At 30.8% G+C, this 26,005-nt stretch overlaps 2 protein-coding genes across 7 annotated transcripts; both read right to left on the bottom strand.

Annotated features, from left to right (window-relative positions):
- Positions 1-10,948: 10,948 nt before the first annotated feature.
- Positions 10,949-18,205, bottom strand: LOC130955739 (mediator of RNA polymerase II transcription subunit 18). Of its 6 annotated transcripts, none has more exons than XM_057882687.1 (8): positions 17,882-18,205; positions 17,452-17,545; positions 17,230-17,362; positions 14,112-14,163; positions 13,249-13,348; positions 12,454-12,511; positions 12,008-12,364; positions 10,949-11,315 (listed from the first exon to the last, which is right to left on the bottom strand). In XM_057882687.1, the coding sequence occupies exons 4-8, from the start codon at positions 14,145-14,147 to the stop codon at positions 11,213-11,215; spliced, it is 654 nt and encodes a 217-aa protein (XP_057738670.1). In that variant the 5' UTR covers positions 14,148-14,163; positions 17,230-17,362; positions 17,452-17,545; positions 17,882-18,205; the 3' UTR covers positions 10,949-11,212. The 6 variants fall into 6 exon arrangements, with proteins under 6 accessions (XP_057738670.1, XP_057738673.1, XP_057738672.1 ...); XM_057882690.1 differs by having other exon boundaries at positions 17,523-17,545; XM_057882689.1 differs by lacking the exon at positions 17,230-17,362 and having other exon boundaries at positions 17,523-17,545.
- Positions 18,206-25,052: 6,847 nt separating this feature from the next.
- LOC130956721 (uncharacterized GPI-anchored protein At4g28100-like) lies at positions 25,053-25,990 on the bottom strand. The gene is made up of 2 exons (XM_057883724.1): positions 25,364-25,990; positions 25,053-25,181 (listed from the first exon to the last, which is right to left on the bottom strand). Exons 1-2 carry the CDS (start codon positions 25,988-25,990, stop codon positions 25,053-25,055), a joined length of 756 nt encoding a protein of 251 aa, XP_057739707.1.
- Between the last annotated feature and the right edge of the window lie 15 nt (positions 25,991-26,005).

The raw sequence follows: 26,005 nt of genomic DNA, 5'->3' as shown, positions 1-26,005 counted from the left end.
ATAATAATATAATTATTATTATTATTATTATTATTATTATTATTATTATTAATAAAAGAATAAGTTATTATAATTTATGATAGTGTCTTTAATTAAAATTAAAAACAAATAATTACGATAGAAATCGTAATAATAAAACATATATTTTTTAAATATTTTTAATTTAAATTATTTTTAATCGTAGAATCATTAAAATTAAAATATTAGTGATTTGATATATATATATATATATATATATATATATATATATATATATATATATATATATATCACTAGATGAAGATTAATAGATTTAGTTTATTGAATTATATATATAAATGGTGAATATAGAGATACGATGATTGAATTGATTCATTTTGAAAATTTATAATAATTATAGTTATTGTATATTTGTCAATGAGATATAGATAAATATAATATTATAATTTTTCTTTCACATGTGATTATCATAATAATTAACAAAGCATTTGTTAAATGGATATTGAGTAACAAAGCTATCGATTATGGTAATGAATTTGAGCTCTACGATTATAATGAATTAAACAAAGTCTTGACCAAGGATTTGAATTAATAAAAAAATAAATTTCTTAGATCATCCATAATTTATTATAATAATGATAATAAATTAAAATTTGACAATCAAACCGTACTCTAAAGATTAACTAAAGTAACATTTGGTTCTGAGAATAGGATAAGATAAGATACTATCAAAGACACAAAAATTAGTATTTTTGTATTTTTATTTAGTAATAAACTAGAACAAATTATGAAAATCCAATTTATTCTCTTTTTTTTATTAAAAAAAATTGGGAAGAAAAATATAATAATAAAAAATTATAATTATGAAAAATTATCAAGAATAATAAAAAAATATAAAATAAGTTGTGTCTCTTGTTAGTATTTCTGTGTCCTTCCTGTCAGAATAGACACCAAATACATTAATTCAGTGTCTCTAGACACAATGTCTATGTTCATGTCTTATCCGCCAAACACGATTTTGTATCTCAATGCCCATGTCTCAGTGTTCCCGTGTCTGTAAATAAATGTAGCCTAAGAGTTAAAAAGATGGAAAAAATTATATTTTTGTTCTTTTTGAGTTCTTAGTAAAAATATTATTACTTCATATTATTGGGTAGTCGAGGAGCGTTGTTAGATGCCAACCTTGATTAGTAAATTTAGTATGATTAATTCACTACTCGCTTAGTATTGAACCTATAAATCATACACTATGAGTGTTCTAATCCTTGGTAAAAAATTATTTATTTATTGTTGTTATTTGATCACATAAATAATTATGTTAATTCAAATAGAATATTATGATTTTTTTGCTAGCACCACAAATATAATATAATATGATAATTGAAAATATTAAATAATTAATTATTTATTCTATGATAAATTTTAAATATGGATAAGATCCTAATTGATTATGTTTTAAATTGAATTGTAATTTAACTCATAAGATCTTACTTTAAAAAAATAAAATTTAAATTTAAAATGAGATTCAAATTTAAAATTATTACCAATCTCATACTTATATATGTATGTCTATGATAAAAAAAACATAATAATTTTTTCTTTACCTTCACATACAAAGAGTTGCAAGAAGTTTTACAGTTAAGTTTATTAGTCAAAGAATTGACAACAAAGATCAATATTAGTGTTAATACATATATCTAAGGAGAAAACTTTTTTCATTATTATCAGTGGCCGATTAAAAAATTTTATAAGAGGGAGACCAAATTAAAAATAAAATAAATTAAAATATAATATAATAAAAAGTCAACAAAATATAATTTATAGTATATAGGTCAAAATTAATAATTATATTATATAAAAATCAACATTCAACTATATACTAAGTTTTGGTATTTTTAAATTTGTTCTGCAATATTTCATATAGCTAAAATTATCCATTTACTATCTGAAATAAATTTTGAAACATTTTCTTTTTCATAATATACAATCATATAATCTGCTAAAAAATTATTTTTTATCTTGTTTTAATAATTTTTATTATTTAAAAAATCTATTCAATTGTTATTGTTGTCATAAAAAAGGTCAAAATAATTTTTTTTTATAGTTATTGATTTTTTACATTAATCCAAACCTATATCTTTCAATAACTTTTCAATTATTTATATATTTATAAACTTTTATTATTTTTTAAACTTTTTTTTATTTGCTACTAATATATTATAATACACATTATAATTTATACATATTAAGTTACTAACATGTAATTTTTTTAGTGTGTAATATATTAAAATATATTTAATCTATAATTAATATATATATATATTAATTATATAATATTAATAAACTAATAATACTACTTTCTTTAAAAAAAAAAATGGGGGACCATGGCTACCTTAGGCTCCCTTAGGCTCCCTTGGATCCGTCTCTGACTATTATACTCCCTCATTGATATCTAATTCATCTTATTTCGAAAAAAATTTAAGCATAAAATATATTAATATACTTTTGTTATGATTTAACTAGGTATGCTTTAAAAATGATACAATATTCAGCCTTTTATTATAATAATTTTAAAAAAGTAACTACCCATTATTTAATGGACAGTAACTACCCATTACCCATTACGTATTTTAAAAATTTAAAATATAATTTAAATACAAGTAATTTATTTAATGACCCAATTAATGCATGTTACTACTCTATTGATATATAATATGAATTTTTTTACTTAAATTATATTTTAAATTTTTATGTATTTCCATACAACAAATAAAATTTATATGTACTCTTGTACAACAAACAAAAAAAGTAGGTGAATTAAATAAATCACGTGTAAATAGTAACGGATAACTAGTAACGGTAGTTACTGCTCATTAAATAAATCACGTGTAAATGGTAACTAGTAATGAGTAATTACTCCCCATTAAATAAATAATAATAGGTAGTTACAAATGGTTTTCAAGTAAACGTGTTAATCCCTATTAATTTAAAATGGACTAAAATTAATCAAACATATCCATTTTAATCTCTTCTATCAACTTTTTTATATACAAATTGCATGCCAAAAGTTTGGATTATTGATATTATTAATATTTTTTATTATTTTCAAGTATTTTTTGAAAAAAATACATATATCTCGTTTACAGTATAAACGAGATAAATACGTGTCGCATACCCCTCTCTTATCTAGTTTACAATGTAAAAGAGATAAGAGAATGATATTTATTTTGGTAAACATTTTCAAAATTATTTATTTTGGTAATTATTATATTTATTTAATTTATAAAAATAAAAAATCCGTAATTGTGAAGGTGAATGTATCCTACCCTTTTTAAAGTAACATCTAAGTTACTTCCTCTCTCATATGTCACATTCTAATTCGATATTTATTTTAATATATTTGTTATATATTTATTAAAATATTAATTTAAAATTTTTCTTATATAAACTTAATTCTAAACTAAAATATTGATGTGACAAATTAAAAATAGATCTTTAAAATTTTTAATTTGAAAAGTTTATCGTGTCAAGTAGATCTTTAAATTTAAAAATTTATTCTATACAATTTGATTTTGAATTATACGAAAAAAAATTGAAACACTTTATATCTTATTTTTTAAAAATTAATGTAACTAATTTGCAATTATTTTTTATTAAGGTCTAAATTTTTATTTAATTTTTGTTAGAAATAAGAGATTTTGTGTGAAAAATAAAAGAGTAATATATAATATTTTTTTCAAATATTTTGTTAAATTTTTAACAAATTTTAATGATCCGAAATCAATTTTTTATTTTTTATTTTATTAGATAAATTAGTCATCTAACAAATTCTATTAAAAAATTAAAATAAATAAACACTCATTAAAATATAACACATCAAAAAAAATAACTTATATATTATTTTAAAGAGAATAGGATTCTATAACTGAATATGTTATTTAGTGGATTAAAGAGCTAACCATTTTTATTTTTTCACATACAACAAATGTATTCTTAAAAAATTCAAAAAATTCTATATCCCATGTAATAAAGTATAAAGAACCAACTTTTAGTTAACTAAATTTATGGTTTATGTTTATAATTTAAAATTTAATATTAAAGATTTAGAATTTAGGATCTATAATTTAAGATAACTAAAATAATTTTAAAAAATTAATTGATATTGACTAAAAAAAATTGATTACTTAACATTACTTATCTAAATTGCTAAAAATTAAAAGTCCAAAATTCAGAATTAAAAAATTTACCAGCCAATAATTTACCAACAAATTATATGTTTAAATAGAAGAAATTGAAAAAGATCTTTTAAAATACAAAAAAGGTAAAATAATAGAAGAAAAATAATGTGAAATTAATTTTTAGTTAGTCAATTTAAAATTAAATTTTATAATTATTTATATTTATGATTAATGGCTTATGTTTTAGTATTTATAATTTAAAATAAATAAAATAATTTTAATAAAATTGACCGAAAAAAATTAATTCTATAATATTACTATAATAAAATAAAAATTTAATTACCGTTTTAAACTTGTGTTAATTTCATTGCTGTAATTTAAGAGGATTTATTTTGTACTTTATCAACTTCTTTACCGAATGGAAGTAAACAACACATTTTGAACTTGCCGAACCACCTCTACAGATCCAACGTCCTTGACATCAGTGGTTGTTCTGAAATACTAAGGAAGAAAGAAGAAGAAGAATCCCCGAGCATGCATGCATTAATTGAGGTAGCAGCTGCAGAGACAGATCATAGAATCTAGTGAGAGGTGAAAATACAGAGACATTCAAATTACTGAAGAATTTTCCATGCAAATATATAGATTTTCCAAGAACTAGATATATAGTACAAATTGATAGACTCTTAGTTTATCAAAATGTGGATGGAGAGATATTTTTCGTGTGCACCATGCCACCAAGTGTATCCATCTTAGGCTTTGGGGAGTATATACTTAGAGGATCTATAGTTAATATCGGGAAGTTTTATAGTGGCACAAAAAATGGTGGTTAATTGTTGATTTACCAGTAGATCTGTGACACAGTGAAAGAATTATGAAGAGAAGCTTGGTTAATTAGTGTTGAGATCAATGTTTTGAAAATTAAACCGGACCGATCGATTGGACCAGTCTAACTGCGAACTGAAAACTAATACGATTCGATTAACGATAAAAACCGCTTAAATTAAAAACTGCATTTAAACTGTTGAACCGGCCAAAAACTTATCAGTTGGACCGAACTGGGACCTGGTCGGTTTTGAAGAGAAGTCGTCCTTTAATTCCTCTATTTTCCTGTTCAGTCACCCACTCTCCCTCTAGCCCCATTCCTTAAACTCTCTCCTCTCTCAACTCTCTACCCTAGGTTACAGTCTCGCCTACCGCTGCAAGGAGAACCTTATCGCCGCTGTCCGTCGCACTCAGAGGCCACCGTTTCTTCCTCCGTTGTGCCTTGTGCCTCCCAGCCCCTTCGCCAATCTCCTTCCTTCAGAAAGCAAAACTGCCCTCAACACTAGCCTCCACCACCGCCGCAAGAAGTGGGCCACAGCCGCTGCCCATCGCACTCAGGCTTCTCTCTTCGTCCTTTTGGCGTTCTCCATGTCTCCAAACCCTGTTCCCTCTCACCAATCGCAGGCGCGCAGCTTTTTTCTCGAAGGCAATGTCTTAATTTTTTAAATTTTCATTCTCTATTCTTTATTTTTTTGTTGATCAGAACAATTTTTTTGCTCAAAACAATTTTTGTTCTCCAAACCCTGCTCCCTCTTACCAAATGCTGTATTGTTCTTTACTTTGAATTGAATCATTGATCTGAATGATTAGGAGATTTTAGTTTTCTGGTGAATGTTTGTTAAAATTGTACTAAAAATTTTGTTAATGGCTTTATATTTTTTTTTCGCTCTCTGTTCTTCATTTTTTTAGAACATTTTTTTTTGGATTGTAAAGGAGAATAACTCTTTTGTTTTAAAGAATCAAGATGATTAAGAACAAGATTAAAAGAAATGTAATTAGTTATATTAGTTGGTCTTGTGTAATCTTTAGCTTATTTAGTGTTTTCGGTTAGATTCTTAAATTAAGGAGAATATATAAGGTTTTAGCCAAGTGTGGTTTAAAGGAGTAATTTTCTAATAACAATTTAGGGTTTATTTTCAAGAGCCATGATATTATTCCTCTGTACAATACTCATCTCTTCTATTTTTCTGTCACATAACTTTTTTCTTTAGTATTGCTGTCATTATCCTTTCAGGGATTACTAGTGCTAATGTGCTACTCAACTTAAAATTTGTCTCATGGAATGATTAACTATGCTCCTGTGCTATATTGTTCTCTACTTTGGATTGAATCATTGATTTGAATGATTAGTTGATTTTAGTTTACTTGGTCAATATTAGTTAAAATTGTGCTAAAATTTTGTTAATTTTTATTAAAATTATGCTGAAATTTTGTTAAAAGTTTGTTAGGAAAGAAGTAAATTATGTTAAAATTTTATTAAAATTATAATCAACTTTTGTTAAGAAAGAAGTGAAATTGATCATGACCAGCCTTTTAGTTCAATGAAAAAATATATGAATTGAATTTGCTCAATTAAATTCATCAATCTTTTAATTTAATGAGTTTCTATTTAAATTGATGAGCTTAAAAATTTTTAATACATTTTATAATTTAAAATAATCAACTTGGTTATAATAATGCATATGTGAATAATAATTTGATTATTATTTTTACATGTAATATTTTACATTTAGAAGATAGTTTAAAGTTTATATTATAGATTAAAGTTTATATTAGATTATATTTATATTGTATGGTGTATTTATTTATAACTTTTTATTTATTTTTATTATCAAACGATTTTTTCAGTTGAATTTCGATTGAATCGGTTAGACCAATAAATTAATAAATTAATGACTAAAATAATTTAATAACCGGTCTAATTTTTAGAATTTTAGCTGAGACTGAAAATGATAAAGGTACTGTAACTCATAAAATGTTAACAAAATGAAAAAATGAAAAATTCGATATCAAAAATTGAGTCTAAAGGTATGGACTGTGAACTAAGCCAACAAAAACATGAAAAAATAATATCACACTAATACGAACAAAAATTGGTAAAAAAAAAAACTAGGAAAAATGGTCTTGTGTGATTTCTGAATTTTTTTTTTTTTGGACAAAGATTGTAGATAATCAAATTTACAATACATGATTTAAAAAAAAAATTTAATTTACAAGGAAGAAGAGGAAAAGTATAAAAAAAAGGGAAAAACACTCTCCATGACAATTCTTCCCTATCTGAAACTCTTTCCTCACTCTAATGTTTTGTTTTTTTTTTTATACAAAACTCTATTATCTCTATTAGTATTCATAAACAGTAACATTTTTTATAAATTATAGACGTTTAATTTAAATAGTATAACATTAACTCAAAAGTATAAAAAAATTTTGGATTTTAAAATTTTAAAAGTTCTCTATCGCTTACTTTTATTCTGTTAGAGTCTAGTATAATGCTGCTTAACTGGATTGCTGATATGATACCACTTATTTATGCCACCTACTCAGTATCTGATATCGCTCCTGCCGCGGAATTCGATGTTGTAGAGGAATTTTTTGTCCCCCAGTTGACCGAAAATGCCTGGGGACTAGGGGCTTTTCACTTCTTTTCCGGGATATGCACAGAAGCCTTTGTGTCATTCTCCATTCGATTTGACAGTGATTGACATGATCCTCACTTCTCTTATGATATTTGCTTATTTCTGTCTTTACATAAGAGAGAGAAGTGTTTGCTGGGCCTGCCCATGTGTGTCTTGTTTCGTGTGTTTTTTTTTTGGGATTGGGAAAGTGTTCAGTGCGAACCTTTCTTCTAAGGCGGATCCAAGCTTCGCCTTTACTCTTGACCAGCTACCGGCAGAGAAAAAGCTTGCTAGACAGGTACCGAAAGGGCGAGTTCTAGGTCAATGTCGGATTACGGGAAAGGCTCACCCCCTTTTAGTTGTGTCCGCATACAGGCGTCGATAGAGTAGCAGCCTCGTCCTGGTCCAGCGAGGGTATCTTCTCCTCTGTTCTTGGCCTTTTTTACATGAAAAATGGCATGTAACTGAAAGAGGGTGCTTGACCGCATCTTGGGAGAACTGGCCCTTTGTGGATCTAGCTTTCTTGCCCTGCCTGTCTGCTTGCTTACACAGTGCGGCGGAATCGTTTGCTTCTGGCATTCCTTCCCGCCCTGATGGCCCTGGAAGCTGGGGGTAAAGGGGTTTTCCTTCCATAACCGGCCATTCCCTGTTTTTGGCGAGCATTTGGAATAACTAGTGAATTACAACTTTATTGCACCGCAATTGGTGCATTAGTATTTGCAGCCTTAATGCTTTTTGCTGGTTGGTTTCATTATCACAAAGCTGCTCCAAAATTGGCTTGGTTCCAAGATGTAGAATCTATGTTGAATCACCATTTGGCAGGATTACTAGGATTTGGATCTCTTTCTTGGGCCGGACATCAAGTACATGTATCTTTACCAATTAACCAATTTTTAAATGCTGGAGTGGATCCAAAAGAGATTTCACTTCCTCATGAATTTATCTTGAATCGGGATATGTATAATTATTCAAAAACTTTTTCGAAGTTTTTAATATTAAACATTTTAATATTTTAAGTTTTAAAATACACAAAGACAATACATTCTTTCTTCAATTTGATTATTTTAATTAAAATGATTGTTTTAAAATTTTTAAACTTTTAATTAAAAATGACTCTTTTAGAATTTTTAAATTTTTAATTAAAATGACCCTTTTACAATATAAACGAGATAAGAGATGAGTATTTATTTCAGTAAATATTTTTAAAATTATTTATTTTAGTAATTATTATATTTATTTAATTTATAAAAATAAAAAATCCTCACAATTACTCGAACTTTTAAATTCTTGCTAAATGACTTTTAAAAAAAATAAATTAGAATACCATAGATTTGACGAAATAGAATACACCTCAATTTACATCTCTAATCTTTCAATACATAAAGCATTTTTTTGTCTGGCTTAAAAAGATTCTTACAATAAAACGTTGAATACATTATCACATACCATAATTTAAACTGCAAAAATATGAAAAGAAGTATTAGTAGACACGCAAACGCAGAAATAAAACCAGGAACCCAATTTGAGTCATAATAGTAAGTAATGAAGAAGGCACTTCTGCTACCATCATGCTTGTTATCGAGCAGAATATTAAATCATTCTTCCACCTTAACCCATGATAACAATAAAGACATCTCACCGCCCACAAATTCAGCCCAACAGAATACACAAATTCAATTATAATATTAAACCACTCTTCTACCTTAGCCCATGACAACAATAAAGACATTTCACGGCCCACAAATTCAGCCCAACAGAATACACAAATTCAATAATTGAATTTGTGTTGAATTTGTGTATTCTGTTGAACTGAATTTGTGGACCGTGAGATGTCTTTATTATTGTTGTCATGGGTTAAGGTGGAAAAGTGGTTTAATACATAACAACGCCAGTAATCCAAATATGAGCTTCAAGGGCAGTGACTTATAGAAATCAGACTCAGCAATGGGCCCAGCTAGAACAATATCAAAAATCAAGTGACATTTATGAAGCCATAGCTCGCCAGTCTCTCAACAATAACTTGATGAAGTATGGAGTTAAAGGACATCTACTTAATGCTGGCATTTGCGAACACTGTAAAGGGGATCTCATTGCTATAAACAATGCAGTAGAGAGATATCAGGAGCTGGATCCAACATTTTCAGGAACACGTGAATATAGATTTTTGACGGATATTTCTTCTGCAATTGAAGAAGAAGATGTTGGACACTTTACTACCATTGTCAAGGAATTTGATAACACTAGCAGGAGGCAATGCAGTGTATGGTGTTGATTTCTTGAGATAGATGAGAATTCCAATGTATTTGGTGGTTCTATGCCAAATCTTGATGTACCTGCTGCTAGTTATGAGTAAGCTAGCAATGCAGGTCTTACTCCACGCCAACTATTTACCATGGAGCATGAACCATTCCTCAAGAAAGGAGTATCTTGGATGAACAAAACCGCAAAGGCTTGCATTATTGTTTCGACCCTAATTTTCTCTGCTTGCTACAGCTGGTTAACTGGTAACAATAATGATGACAATAAAGGAAGTCAAAACGATTCCAAGAGACTAGCCTCTCACGTTTTTCTGAAGAGGACTTTCTCAAGTCACTACCGCTCAAGTTGATATCTGGCCTAGTGGCATTATTTATCTCAATCATAAGCATGATCTTAGCATTTAGTAGTACCTTCTTCATAACAAATTACAAATATTTGAAGTGGGTTCCTAGTTCAATCTCTGGGGTTGCATTTTTAACAATACCCCTATTTGTATGTCTTCAGTTTCCCCTATGATTTGATATGATGTATTCAGCTTACATTTCTAGTTCTCTCTCTTGACCAAGAAACTCACCATTCCTTAGAATAATGGAAGTATATCAATAGAAATCGGTTCCATTTTTCTGATACGTAGGTTTCTCTACTATGCATGATTTTACATTCCAATTGTGTGTATAGCTATAATTGGATTCAGATCTTCTCACATGTTGAAAATGATAATTTGTCAACAAAAATAAAGTAACAAAAAAAAAAGAATAATTACAATAAGGATAAAATGACAATGAGATAATGGCAGGAGACAAAAAGAAAATAAATCTTCTCAATTTTTTTTAACAATTAAGAGAGTAAAATGTAATCTCTCACTATTAATTTTTATAAATAAGACAAAAAAAATGAGAAAGAGATAGCATTGAAGGATTATAGATCACACTTTACTCCCTCAATTTTTTTTAACAATTGAGAAGATCTATTTCCAACAAAAGTGTGGAACGATAATATAAAGGGAAAAACAAATAAACCATATGTTCATCGTCAAAATATTAAAATTAAAGACAATTAAATTTTATTTCAAGTGTTAAGAATAAAATAAAATTAATTAAAAGCTACCGGTATTATTAATATTTTTCGAAATATACTTTACCCAAACAAATATTAAAAAATGCACTGTAAGTTTGGAAGTTGATGAGCAATAACAGTTTTCACGCATTTCTCTTCTTTTCCGTTATAAAACTTATGCCACTCCAAAGCAACTTGTGTCAATGGAGTTCCATTCCTTGTTTCAATTAACAACTAATCATGTGTAACATGAAAGTTTAATAGTGTACAAGAATTTTGTATCTATACATTACAAGCACACTACAAAGTTGTACCACCACCGTCAGACATAAGGGATGCTGCAGCTGCAGCAGCCGTAGGAACAACTCCAGTTGAAATGCCTGGTTTTGACAGATGCAAAAGCCTGATAAAAATTGAAGTCAAACAGTTGTACGTGTTAGAAATATGAATGAACAATACAAAGTATGATAATCTTCATGACAGAAGGATATGTTAGTAATATGATATGACAGAAGGGTTCAAAAATGATAATCTACCTCGTGACTTATTCGAATAGGATAGTTAGACTTTACAAGAGCATGCATGGCAATGTGACAAAACATTCCAGATTAAAATTCTAGGGGATATTATTTTAACCTCCCAACTTAGATTATATCACACAAAATCCCCTTGATTTGTCATACCTACACTGAATTCTCCGTCACATTTTATAAAATGATGGGATAGAGAGTATGTATTATTCTCATGGGAGATTAGCATATATTTTTTACAAATGGTGAAATCTTATATGTAATATCGCCAAATCTTCGGGGGTTAGTGTAATTTGTTCAAAATTTAGCCTCATACAGTATAAAAAGAGTAGGTGTATGCAGCCTTGTACAAATAGAAAGATTGTTTCCAGAATTTAAATTTGTAAGCCCCAAGTAGCAAGGCAACAACTTTTCCATTGCACCAATTCAACCTGTAAGTTGGCAACAGACTATATCCGACAATTAGCCGCCACCAGGTATACAAAAGCTACCACTTCAGCCCCGGAAAAGTTGAAAACATACAATATAGAAAATTTGCAGAAGGAAGACAATAGAAGTTTCTTACGGTGCAAGATATTCACAAAAGGATGAAACTGCAGAAGCAACTTCAGCATAGGTTTCACCAGTTGCAGGTGCAGTTACTTCCACCAACTGTATACCAGGCGTTACCGGTACAGCCTCGTCCGTTGCATGCACCTTTAGCATTTTATTGATTGATGACACCGTTACAGTGATTTGTGCACCCCTGTTAAAATGGAAAGAAAATCCCACTCTAAGCAGTTCATGGTCTAACTTGTACCCAAGTAAATAAAACATACGAAGCACATTCTTGCTTGCTTTGCTTTCAACCATTGTCCTAACCAGAACTGAAATTTGTTCAGCACCGGCACCCCTCATTGCACCCCCAATATGTCTTACAGTCCTGAACAAGTCACCAAGCATTTAACAGATTTTTATATGGACATGAGAAAAGTTCTAATAAGTGAATGGCGACAATACTGCATGGTTTACCATGATGGTTCAGCCTGCTCAAGATCACATAAAAGTCGAACCTCAGATGCTACAGGGCCTGGAAAGAAAGCCAATAAAATCATGTCCAACTTGAAAAACTCCAAATTCTTATGTCATATACTCGATGTTGTTTTCAAGTGATTAAGTAACACTAGAATAATAATGTTAAGAGAATCACTAAAGGTGTGGAAACATCTCACATCAATGTAGGAAAAATCCAGAACAGTAAACACATCATATACTGGGATAAGTATAATTCTTTGGTGATTCATGCATTAATTGAAAAATCAATAGAAGAGCACAATAGCTACCAAGTAACAGCATAGAAATGATAAATCAACAAATCATGGCAAGCTGAACTTCAGAGAAAAAAAAAGAGTACATGACACTTCAGCCTACAGAGGCTTGGTTTAGAGATGTAATTCTGTTTTGCTGATTTGCTTCCACCAAGTTAGACAGAAATGGTGCTTGAATGCTTAAAAACAAGCATTTATCTTTGCCATTGTTATGAAATGGAATAGTTTATCACTCTTTCCTATGGTGTTTATAACATGAAAAGTTAGTAAGTATGCTTTGATAGACATGCAGTGGGATTGGAGGCTTTGTTGGATTGAAGTATGTTTCCCTCATTCCTAAGGTGAGTTATTCACTGTTTGTTTACAAAATGATAAATAATACTATTTCCTTATTCTTTAGCAATAAAACTTCTTTCACCTTGGAATAAAGGAACACTGACAGATAATGCATTTGCCTTGCTGGCTACAACATCACATATTATCACAAGAAAACACTAACCAAGATTTGGACCACTCTTGAGGCAAATTTCATGAATCCTTAATCGTTCTCTTTGGACGCCACATAGCCCTTGAAGAAGAATCTCAAGGGCCTCAACATGCTGCAAAAAGATTACAAAATATCAGATGCCAAGGTCAACTTGAACACAATGCTTTCCTTTCCTTATAAAAATTTAAAATAATACAATAAGATAGAATTATCGAGCTAAAAGAAATGTTCACTTAATTCTTATTTAGAAGGTGGAACCAGAGAAATGCACGCATTGATGGGCGTTAGATTCGGAAATAAACTTGTTTTCTACTTTTCTTGCACATAGAGATTCTGAACAAAATAAACTCCACTATGATAAACCACCCTGTATACTCATTCAAAATAGTAGAATACCTCAGTCCAACAAGAAAGATAATGAGAACAGTGTCAACATAAATATTCAAAGAGGTTTAAAGCAATTTACTTGAAAAGTATTGCGGAAGTGATAACGGCCAATATGGGTGACAATCTTGAAGTCCTTTGTGAGGAAAATTCAGTATTTTTATAATATTAGAAGGTTCTGTTCAAATATCAGCGTGTAATGTTTGAATATTACAATAGCATATATTTAGATAATTGTGGTAGTCAAAGTTTTGCTTCTTTATGAAAGCTTCTCAATGCAAAACCCACACTACAGGAAATTAAGAATTAAGAATATGATACATTCAATAAGGTACTATGTTTTTGAAATTATACGAGTACCGAAATCCTATGCTACCTTTCAAGGGAACAATTCACACCCTAGATAGCTATAATTTGAAGCAACTGAAACATCTCAAACTCTAGGGAAAAGCAAATAAATTTAAAAATCAAAAGAAAATGCATAAAATCACCTGTGTCTCTATAATACCCTGAACCACGCATTCCATATTCACCTTTGTTCCACTGCATTAGACACCAAGTGTTACAAAGCTGTTTATGCAACTCGTCAAATATTTCCCTATTTCATGCAATACAAAAAATGTGAAAGAAGAAGGTAGAAGAGGAAAGAGAGTCACAGCAGAGAGAGAGTGCACGGTGGTGGCGGACGGTGGTTGAGATGCTCTAACAAGAAGTACAGAGTGTGCGAACTCTGGAAGACGAATCACGAAAGAAGAAAAAGAAAGAGGGGCTTAGCAGGACCTACACTATTTAAGGTGCACTGTGGTCCTTAAATTCTATTCTCTCAAGTAGTGTTGTGAACTACAGATGCACATGATCGATCCAATCCTAAATTCGGTTAATCATATTTTAACGGTTTGGATTTATCTTTTGATTTAATATTATTTTTGGTTAGATTTGAGTAGATTTGATGAGGTCCGATTATATTTGATAACTAAAAATATATTTCTAATAAAATTAATAAAGAAATGTTATATTTTATACTTTAGTAATATTTTTATATTATTAATGTTATTTTTATTTCATAATCATTTATTTTGATATAAACATAATATGATATTTATATACTTTAATATTTAAGTTTAACATTTTATTAATTTGGTATATATAATTTTCAACATAATATGTTAACACAATCTTATCCATTTTTTTATTGGATAAGTTAAGAATTGAGTTCGAATTGTAAAATTAGGGATTAATTCTCTAAAATGAGAAGATTGAAAAAAGGATAAAGTGAGCTAGTGAGATATTAGTTTTTATTGAATTTGTAAGTATTATCATATGAAAATCTGCTGTCTTAATTTAAAAGTAATTAAACACTTATTTTCTCGTTTTATTAGCCTTCCTACGAAGCTTGATTCTAAACTAACATTCAAACTGTAAGAAATTAAAATAGCAGGTGAAATTGTTTTCTCTACAAACCTAGTACGAACAAGTTTCTCTATGAAATCTGTTGAAAGAGAATAGATACGTAGATTGCATGAGTCACTTCACTAGCTAGCCTTAACAATTAGTTAATACCAGTTAAGGAGGGAAAATTTTCAAGTGTACTGGTGTTTCAATAAATTTTAACCGTTGATCTTAATATACTTGAAAACTTTCCGTTAAGGAGTTAGGCTGAGCTGGCACAATGAGCCTTAGCTAGTTAGCTGGCACAGTTAGTTAATACAACTGCATCACATGCTTGTATCACTATAAAATACAAGATTGGGAGCGCCGAACTGGCTAGTGAACCGATCAAGTCATATACTCAGATGATAAAAGAAGATGATGCAAGTCTCATCTATCAAAAAGGAAAAAGCCAAAAATACCAAAACAGAGAACAGACAAATGGAGATTAGTACAAATATACTCAGATGTCCAAAGAGAAAAAAAACTAATGACGATGTTGTTAATGAATCGCTCACTTAGTTTGTGGTTCCTTCTGATCACAACTTCAAAATCTCTCCAAGCAATTAAATTTTTAGTTGGTGAAAACTTTAGTACAGAAATTTCTTGCTTATCCAATTTGCAACATAGTTCAGTCGTTAAATAATATTGAATGTCTATAATGAAATGAATTTGAATTCTTCAAAATTGAATCTATGAATCATACAAGTCTAGAAATTATAGGGTAGAGTGCAAGTGACATAGACATTAATTATGACCGAAAAAATTTATGTGATGTGTTTCTCTAAATGCTACGAACTGAAGTTTGAATCTAGAAAATAGAATAAGGTGTTAAGTGAGATTGAAGAATAAAATTGGATTTATCAAAACCAAAATGAAACTTAGGGCCAGTAATCCTATATTTACACCTAAATGAAACTGAAGAAGCAGTGGAGGCTTACCCACGGTGAGATACAGTGAAATCGGAGAGAGAGAGAGCTAGCTTGAACACAGAGAGAGAGAGACGCCGAGGAGAGAACGAAAGCAACACCAAGAAGAGGACCGCGACAGAGCTAAGGCGCGCCGGAGAGAAGAGAACGAACGTGAGCAGGGTTTTGTGAAGGTGAGCGACGTCGACGGGAGAAGTGGGAGGCTAGTCCAGCGGCGACTTGAGGGTTGTGGCAACGCCGGCGGCGATGGCACCCTCTGGGCGATGGAGAGCTGTTCGGCGATGGAGAAGGTGTGGGATGAGAGGCTGCTAGGGCCTAGGGGCAATGTCTCTCTTCTCTGATGTATGGGGGCTATGCCTATGCGTGAGACTCACTGGATTCGGTTAGTGCCTCGAGCTCAACTATTTTTATTTTTTTTTGCCAATTCTACGTAGCTTATAAGTTGGTGTCTAAATTTTGCCTAACTTACTTTTTGTAATAAGTTTTGATTTTTTAAAAATTATTTATTTTTATATTTTTTAAATTAAATATTAATTTTTAACCTTTTTTAATAAGTAGGCACCACTTTTTAGCAAGGTTCGGAAAACCGGACCGGTCATCAAACCTCTCTACTTACTGGTTCACTGGTTTACTGGTCTAACCGGTTCAACCGGAAGAACCGTTTCAGAATAAAATAATAAATAAATTATAAATAAACATCATAAAATATTATAGTCTAATATAAATCTTAAATATCTTCCAAATTTAAAACATTATATGAAATATCAACCAAATCCATATGATCTTCTCAAAATACAAAGTTAAATAATGAAAAGAGCAATGGTGCAAACAGCAACAGTACAACTAGAAATAATCATTAATCACTCCTAAATTAATTCAAAACAGTAGCATAACAAATAATCACCCCTAAATTAATTCAAAACAGCAGCATAACAAAATCACTAATCACAAATCACTTATCACAAATTCAAAATTCAAAACACTCAGTGTCATAAATCCATAACAAAACAGCAGCATAATTGCACAACAAGTTAACAACATCAGCTTAACAAGTCACTAATCAGTAATCACAAATTCCAAACTCAAATCAACAGCATTACAAAAGACCCAAGAAATCACAAATCACAAATTCAACCTCAAATCCCTGAAACAGAGTAACACAGACTCAACTTTCCACTAACCTCAAATCAGTAAATCAGTAATCACAAATTCCAAACTCAAATCAGCAGCATTGAGCAAACTAAATTTATACCAGCTAACTTCAATTTATTTTTGTATTTTGCAACCCCTTGTTTTGTTTTGCAGTTTTGCTTCCTTCCACTTGATCACATTAGATGTATTGAATCCAATTGCCAACCCTTCATCCAATGGCATAGCCCCCTTAACTGAAAGCCGCAACCCCACTTGCCCATTAATGTCTCCCACTTATATATATATATATATACACAGAATATATTATTATCCCAAACCATACATTGTTAAACTAGAGGCAGAGGGTTGCATATTCAGCTTGACAAAAATGTCAGAGCTTCCATTTTCACTAACCTCAAAAATTCAACCTCAAATGCCTGAAAACAGAGAAACACAGACTCAACTTTCCACTAACCTCAAATCAGTAAATCAGTAATCACAAATTCCAAATTCAAATCAGCAGCATTACAAAAGATCCAAGAAATCACAAATCACAAATTCAACCTCAAATCCCTGAAATAGAGTAACACAGACTCAACTTTCCACTAACCTCAAATCAGTAAATTAGTAATCACAAATTCCAAACTCAAATCAGCAGCATTACAAAAGACCCAAGAAATCACAAATTACAAATTCAACCTCAAATCCCTGAAACAGAATAACAGACTCAACTTTCCACTAACCTCAAATCAGTAAATCACAGTTTCACTTACCTTCCACTGGCAGCAGGAAGACGACGGCGGGACGACGAAGACACGACGGCCAGACGACGGCGACACCACGACGCACCAGCTGGAGGCCTCGAGCAGCGATTTCACCTGGGAATGGAAGACGTGCCGAGCTAGAAAGGGGAGACGCCACGGAGAAGGAGAAGGAAGAGGCCGCGGAGACACTAACACAGACGAACAGCGGCGGCAGTTCCGTCCAGGAAGCTGGATTTTTGGGTTGGGAAGGAGCTAGGGCTTGCTGTGTGTTTCGTCCAGGAAGCTGGAATGAGCTGGGTGTTTGGTGGGGTGAGGGACTGAACTCGCGTGGGGACTGGGGGTGGGTGGGTTTTTTTGTTTTTTTTTTTTTCCCTTAACAATTAAAACGACAGCGTTTCATACGAACCGGTCGGTTCCCGGTCCGATCCAACCGGCCGGTTACCATCCGGTTCAACGGTTTCTTCCTGGTTTTGTCATTAGCGGTTTTAATAAGAGAATCAAACCATTTTCTACACAGGTTCTCGGTTGAACCGGTTTGATCGACCGATCCAGTCCGGTTTTTAGAACATTGCTTTTTAGGCACTATAGCATTCACCTTTTTTTTCTCTCTTAAAATTATAAAAACAAAGCAGTTTAGACTTTAGAAAGTTAAGCCTCAAAGTAATCCTAAAGTTGCACTCGAACTTTAAAAGTGGTCCAATTTTGTTCGTGGTCCAATTTCGTTCTCGAACTTGCACTCCATAGTAGGGGACGTATTATTTGGAGTTTTGAAACTCCTTTACCTTATTAATATTATAATATGTATTAACACGGTATCTTAGAAGACATTACATTAATGAAACTTTTAATGCATATTGATAAAATCATTAAACAATTAATGTATTATTCTTGTAAAACTACAAACAAAATATTTATATTTAAACTATAAATACTTAATTACAAATTTATATTTAAATATTTATTATACTATAACAAATATTAAACAGTATAATAAAATAATTACTTATTAATATTCTTTTATAGAATTTGTTAATACTTTTATTATAATTTTAACATATATAATATTTTATTCTTCTATTTTATATCATATTTTTATTATACTATAAAAGTTATTAATAAATACAATAAAATATATTAGTAAGTACTATAAAAAAATATTATTGAGTAATTATTTTATTATACTCATTAATATTTTTTATAGTAACATTTAAATATGGTATAAGAAAAGAGTAAAAATAAATATAGTGTAAAATAAAAAAATTAAAAAAAAAGTCTAACAAATCACCAAAATTTTGAATGATCTGTCTCCTCACAAAAGAAAAATAGATTCATGTAATTAAAGATTTTTTATTTGTTTTGAAAATTAAAAAATTATTTTAATTCATTTAAATAATTTTTTCATATATTAGCCTTTTATAATTAAATTTAAATTTTGAATTTCTAATATTAGTAAATAAAATTCATTATAAAAATTACAAAATTTAAATCCAAAAAAATATTTTTAAAAGAGACCTCTTGAAATGAATATTAATTTTAGTGTGCATGTACTTCTACTCATTTTATTATTATTATTATTTGTCTTTGAAGAGAATGGCAAGGACATATAGTGAAGATATATGCCTTGCGGATAGTGCAAGTTCGCACATCATTTTCAAAAGTGATATATATTTTACCCATCTTGTGCCAAAAGAGAAATATGTTAATATTATTATTGGTTCAGACAATGTGATAGAAGACTCCGGAAGAACTATAATTTTGTTTCCTGGAGGAACAAAATTTATAATAAATAATACACTATTATCTACCAAGTCCCTGAGAAACTTGTTGAGTTTTAAAGATATTCGCCGAAATGGATATCATGTTGAGACAATGAATGAGGAAAATCATGAGTATTTATGTATCACAACTCATGATTTAAATAAGAAAGTTATATTAGAAAAATTACCTTCACTTTCATCTGGGTTGTATTATACCAAGATTAGTGCAATTGAATCACATGCCATTGTAAATCAGAAGTTTAATAGCCCAAATGAATTCATAACTTGGCATGATAGATTGGGTCATCCGGGAACAACCATAATGAGGAGAATTATTGAAAACTCCCATAGACATTCACTAAAGAACCAGAAGATTCTTAAATCTAGTGAATTTTGTTGTTCTGCATGTTCTCAAGAAAAGTTAATTTTAAGGTCATCACCAGTAAAGATTGGATTTGAGTCCCCTGAATTCCTAGAAAGGATTCAAGGTGATATATGTGGACCTATTCATCCACCATGTGGATTTTTTAGATATTTTATGGTCCTAATAGACGCATCTTCGAGATGGTCACATGTGTGCTTATTATCTTCTCGCAACCTAACGTTTGCGAGATTACTGACTCAAATTATTCGATTAAAAGCACAATTTCCAGAAAATATAATCAAAGCAATTCGTCTTGATAATACTGGTGAATTTACTTCCCAAGCATTTGATGCTTATTGTATGGCTAATGGAATAAGTGTTGAACATCCAGTAGCTTATGTTCACAAAAAAATGAGTTAGCAGAATCACTTATTAAACGCCTCAAATTAATTGCTAGACCCTTGCTTATGAGAACAAATCTCCCAACCTCGGTTTGGGGGCATGCTATTTTACATGCCGCAGCACTTATTCGTTTGAGGCTAACGAGTTACCATCAATTCTCTCCTATGCAATTAGCTTTTGGCCAGCAGCCAAATGTTTCCCATTTAAGAATATTTGGGTGTGCGATATATGTTCCCATTGCACCACCTAATCGCACCAAAATGGAACCCCAAAAAAAAATTGGGGATATATGTTGGAAATGATTCTTCCTTTATAGTGAGGTATCTTGAGATACAAACTGGAGATGTATTTAAAACTCGATTTGCAGATTGTCATTTTGATTAATCAAAATTTTCAATATTAGGAGGAGAGAATAAGCTTCCTGAAAAGGAACTTAATTGGAATGCATCATCCTTGATGCATTTAGATCCTCGCTCAAGGCAATGCAAACTAGAAGTTCAAAAGATTATACATTTGCAAAGAATAGCAAATGAATTGTCTGATGCATTTTCTGATACAAAGAGGATAACCAAGTCGTATATACCAGCAGAAAATGCCCAATTCAAATTGATGTCCCAGTAGGATAAGTAGCCACTGAAGCAAATTCACGCCAGAAGCGTGGCAGGCCTGTCGGTTATAAAGACAAAAATCCTCGGAAGAGAAAAGAGGTAAATACTATTCCTGTTGAAAAAGACATAGTAGAGACACCTGCAGTTGTCCAAAATTCTAATATAGTGTTAACGCCAGAAGACGTTCAGGTACATGAAAATTGTGAAAATGACGAGATCTCGATAAATTATGTCTTTACAAGAGAGAAATGGAACCGAAATAAGACAATTGTCAATGAAATATTTGCATATAATGTGGCATTGAATATCATGCATGAAAGTAAGGATCTTGAGCCAAGATTAGTCAAAAAATATCGACAAAGGAATGATTGGCCAAAATGGAAAGAAGCCATGAAGGATGAATTAGACTCACTTGCAAAACGTGAAGTCTTTAGAATTGTAGTCCGTATACCTGAAGATGTAAAACCTGTTGGATACCGATGGGTTTTTGTGAGAAAACGAAATGAGAAAAATGAAGTTGTGCTCTACAAAGCCCGACTTGTGGCACAAGGTTTTTCACAAAGGCCCGGTATAGATTATGAAGAAATGTATTCCCTTGTAGTGGATGCGATAACATTGCGTTATTTGGTCAGTTTGTCTGCATATCATAAACTGCGTATGAATTTAATGGATGTGGTAATAGTCTATTTATATGGCTCATTAGATCGGGATATCTATATGAAAGTCCCTGAAGGACTAAAGATATTTAAACCATCCAATGAATATTCGCAAGGGTTATACTCAGTCAAATTGCAAAGATCTTTATATGGTCTGAAGCAATCTGAACGAATGTGGTATAATCGTCTTACTGAGTATCTGGCCAAAAATTGATTCAAGAATGATGATATCTTCCCGTGTGTTTTCATAAAGAAATTTGCATCTGGATTCATTGCTGTGTACGTTGATGATTTAAATATCATTGGGACTCCTGAAGAGATTCCAACAATTATAAAAGCTCTAAAAAAGAGTTTGAGATGAAAGATCTTGGAGAGACTAAATTTTGTCTCAGCTTGCAGATCGAGCATACAAAAAATGAGATATTTATTCATCAAACAACATACACAAAAAGATCTTGAAGAGATTTTATATGGATAAGTCACATCCCTTGAGTACCCCAATGATTGTAAAGTCTTTGGATGTGGAAAAGGATCAATTCTGTCTTAAAGAAGAGAACAAAGATATCCTTAGTTTTGAAGTACCATATCTTAGTGCCATTGGAGCGCTAATGTATCTTGCTAATAATACGCGACCTGACATTTCATTCACGATAAATTTACTAGTAAGGTATAGTTTCTCTCCAACCAGGAGACATTGGAGTGGAATCAAACAAATATTTTGATATTTTCATGGAACGGTTGATATGGGATTATTTTATCCATATGAATCCAAGTCACAATTAGTTGGCTACGCAAATGCTGGATACTTGTCTGATCCACATAAAGGGAGATCTCAAACAGGATACCTATTCACATATGGTGGTACAGCTATATCATGGAGGTCCACGAAACAGACGATTGCGGCAACATCCTCTAATCATGCCGAAATACTAGCGATACATGAAGCTAGTCGCGAGTGTTTTTGGCTGAGGAGTCTGATTGAATATATTCTATCATCATGTGTACTGATTGATCATAAGATAACTCCAACTGTCCTGTTTGAAGATAATACAGCATGCATTGCTTAACTTAAGGGTGGATACATCAAAGGTGATAGAACAAAGCATATTTCTCCCAAATTTTTCTTCACTCATGATCTTCAAAATCAAGGGACAATTGATATCCAACAGATCCGCTCAAGTGACAATCTAGCAGATTTATTCACAAAGTCACTCCCAAAATCCTCTTTTGAAAAATTGGTACATCAAATTGGGATGTGCTGATTTCGAGACATAAAATTATGTCGGTAAGAGGGAGAGACTGTACTTTTTTTCTCTTGGTCAGGTTTTTTTCTATTGAGTTTTTCTTGACAATGTTTTTAATGAGACAGTCCCCATCATAAAGGATATTGTACTCTTTTTCCTTCACTAAGGTTTTTTCCACATGATTTTCCTTTAGTAAGGTTTTAACGAGGCAATAATTTTAAATGGTCATCCAAGGGGAAGTGTTGTGATAAGCATGGTGAATGCCCATTTAATGAATTGTGACTTCCTTCACAATCCTGGGCGACCAACCTTTTCATTATAGAATTTGATTTTATCAAGAGAAGACCTTTTTAATTACTTTTGAAAGCACAGCTTTTATGTGCCCATAAATAGAAGTATGATACGAAGCATATGATAACAACAATAAGAATATAACATTCTTCACTCTCTCTCTTTTGCACTATTCTCTCTCTTATATACTTTATTATTAAATACATGATTATATCTATTATAGTAATTCTAGTAAAAATTACTACGAGAGTTATCTAATTATATTTCCATATTTTATATTTGTTATCTCTTCCTAATTTATTTATTTAGTTATTTTATAACAATTTTATCAATATACATTAAAAACTTCATTAATGAAATTCCTTAAAATATTGCACCAACGTACATTACAATGTTAATAATCTAAATAAGTTTCAAAACTCCAAATATTAGGGGAGTACGTTTGGAGTTTTGAAACTCCTTTACATTATCAATATTGTAATGTGTGTTGGTACAATTTTCTAACAGGTATTCTATTAATAGAACTTTTATTATATTGATAACATCATCAAACAATTAATGCCAACAAATTATATTTTTTTTTTAAAATTAATATTTAAAAAATTAACACTAACATAAAATTATACTTTTAAATAAAAACCATAAAATATTAATAGGATACGTTTCTTAATAAAACACCAATTAAAAAAAACATTGCTTTAAAATTATTTTTATAAATTAATAATTTAATAAAAACGTTGCCAACACACTAATTATTTTCTATTTGTCATTTTCTATTCTTATTATTTTTATTATCTCAAGCAAAAAATATCTCTAACTATATTTTTTAGATAAGATTTATTAATCTTTACAGATATTATGTACTTATATATACACTCTAATATTATTAATTTAAAAGATTACATATATCTATTTCTTTTGTTGAGATATTTAAAAACCATGTTTAACCGCTTGAAAAAAATAATACAATAATGTTTATTTAAAATAAGATGAATATATTTATTTAAAATTTAAAAATTTTAAATAAATTGATTCATATTAATTTAAAATAATACAAATATGTTTGTTTAAATAAAAAAATTTTAGAATAATAAGAGTATTATGTCCTTTTAATTCTTTTAAATTTTTATTTTTATCATAATTTTATAATAATTTAATATCAATTTAAAAATAAAATAAATTTAAATTAAAATAAAAATTAAACCCAAATAAAATTTAATGTCGATTCTTTTCTTTTTTTAATAATTAAATAATAATTTTTTTCTCTCTTCTTAATTAAAGAACACTAAAACTCCAAACAATTTTAGAGTATCAAATCAGTCCTCTAGAGATTAACAAAGGTTAAGAAATGAGCCAAAGTTGGAGAGTACTCATGCAAGCCACCTGTCGTCTGTATATAAATCGGACGCTTTCATTTGTGTAATTGAATCGTGTGATTATTTTTTATTTTTTTTTTCCTATTGGACCGTTGGATTTGTTTGACACTTGCGTTACCGGCAACGTAAATTACCCTGCATCCCAATTATCTTGCTATACATATCAAAATTAAAAAATATTATAACGGAGACACTTGTTACCGCAACAGAAAAATCAAATTTTGACATCTGATAATTAGCTCATATTTTTTTTTTGTCAAAAATTTAAGAGTAAAAGATAAATAGGTCCTTGACCTTTTAAAACGCGGACATTTTCGTCCTTTAAGATTGAAAAATACATTTTGATTCCCCACGTTTTAAAACGGTCGACAATTATACTATTCCGTCCGTTTTGGGCCAAAAACAGCAACGGAGCCAGCTGACATGGAAGGACAGTGAATGACGTAGCCGTTACAGTTGTTGAGGTGGATTGGGACAAAATTTTAGTGGACAAATTCGTCCCTAAAGTGCCAAACGATGCCGTTTCCACCAGTGAACCCTATTTCATCCAAACGCAAGGTGAAAGTCATGGTCGGTGCTTGTGCGATCATCCATGACGACTGAGGGGGGTTCTAAGTCAACATCAACAAACCATGAAGAAGATCAACATCAATAAAATGAACTCAAATTCATCATATTCAACAAAGATCCATCAAATTCTAAGTCAAAATAACGAATCAAACAACCCCAAATCAAAACAAAAACTTCTTTTTTTTTTTTATCTATTTTGGAAAAAGATTAATAGAAAACTGACCCTGTAGAGTGTGTTCAAGCACTTGGAGCAGCCACCAAGACCAGGGAAGCCATTAACATTGTTGGTTCTACTGATGCAATTATTCTCTAACCTTCTCACAGTTTTATCCCCAACAAGTTCACCATTTTCATTAACTGAAAATGCATCTGGACAACTCAGAGGGTGAAGCTTTATCCCACAGAAGCAGAACACAACATCACATGTCTCATTGGGTCTTTTCAGCTGAATCCCTCTCACTTTCAGTGCATTCTCTAAGTCATTCACACATATTTCTGAGTCATCTGGTAACAATGGCATCTCATATGATGATGATGATGTGTGGGTATGGCTATGGGTTAATGCAGTGGAAGAATATGCAGAGTATAACCATGATGCAAGAACAGGGCAGCACCGTGTGCGAGGGAGCTCCATGTCAGAACTACCACCACCACCGCCTCCACAAGCATTCTTTATACCGTCAAAGAGTTCATCTGAGAGTGTCAAGGGGCAACCTTTGACATCAGATTGTTCAGGGAATGCAGGGATTGTTGCTGTTGATGGATGAGATGGGCCTGGGCCTGGGCTTGTGTTTGGGAGGATGGGTTTAAGGGTTTGAAGGGTTGTTGTTGATGATGCGTCATTGCACATGCAATAATGGAAGAA

This window comes from Arachis stenosperma, chromosome 10 (genome assembly GCF_014773155.1).
Source record: "Arachis stenosperma cultivar V10309 chromosome 10, arast.V10309.gnm1.PFL2, whole genome shotgun sequence".
In the NCBI taxonomy this organism is placed as follows: domain Eukaryota; kingdom Viridiplantae; phylum Streptophyta; class Magnoliopsida; order Fabales; family Fabaceae; genus Arachis; species Arachis stenosperma.
Note: the sequence above shows the minus strand (reverse complement) of the source record. Positions and strands in the feature narration are given on the sequence as shown.

Bases quoted from the DNA above. Each gene is read 5' to 3' on its own strand.
- LOC130955739 (XM_057882687.1), bottom strand. From the start codon at position 14,147: ATGGAATGCGTGGTTCAGGGTATTATAGAGACACAG. The intron at 13,349-14,111 runs GTGATTTTATGC...ATCTTTTTGCAG, and splicing joins AGGGTATTATAGAGACACAG to CATGTTGAGGCCCTTGAGAT. The intron at 12,512-13,248 runs GTTAGTGTTTTC...CTTTCTTTCCAG, and splicing joins CAAGAGTGGTCCAAATCTTG to GCCCTGTAGCATCTGAGGTT.
- LOC130956721 (XM_057883724.1), bottom strand. From the start codon at position 25,990: ATGTGCAATGACGCATCATCAACAACAACCCTTCAAACCCTTAAACCC. The intron at 25,182-25,363 runs GTCAGTTTTCTA...ATGTTGACTTAG, and splicing joins GCTTGAACACACTCTACAGG to AACCCCCCTCAGTCGTCATG.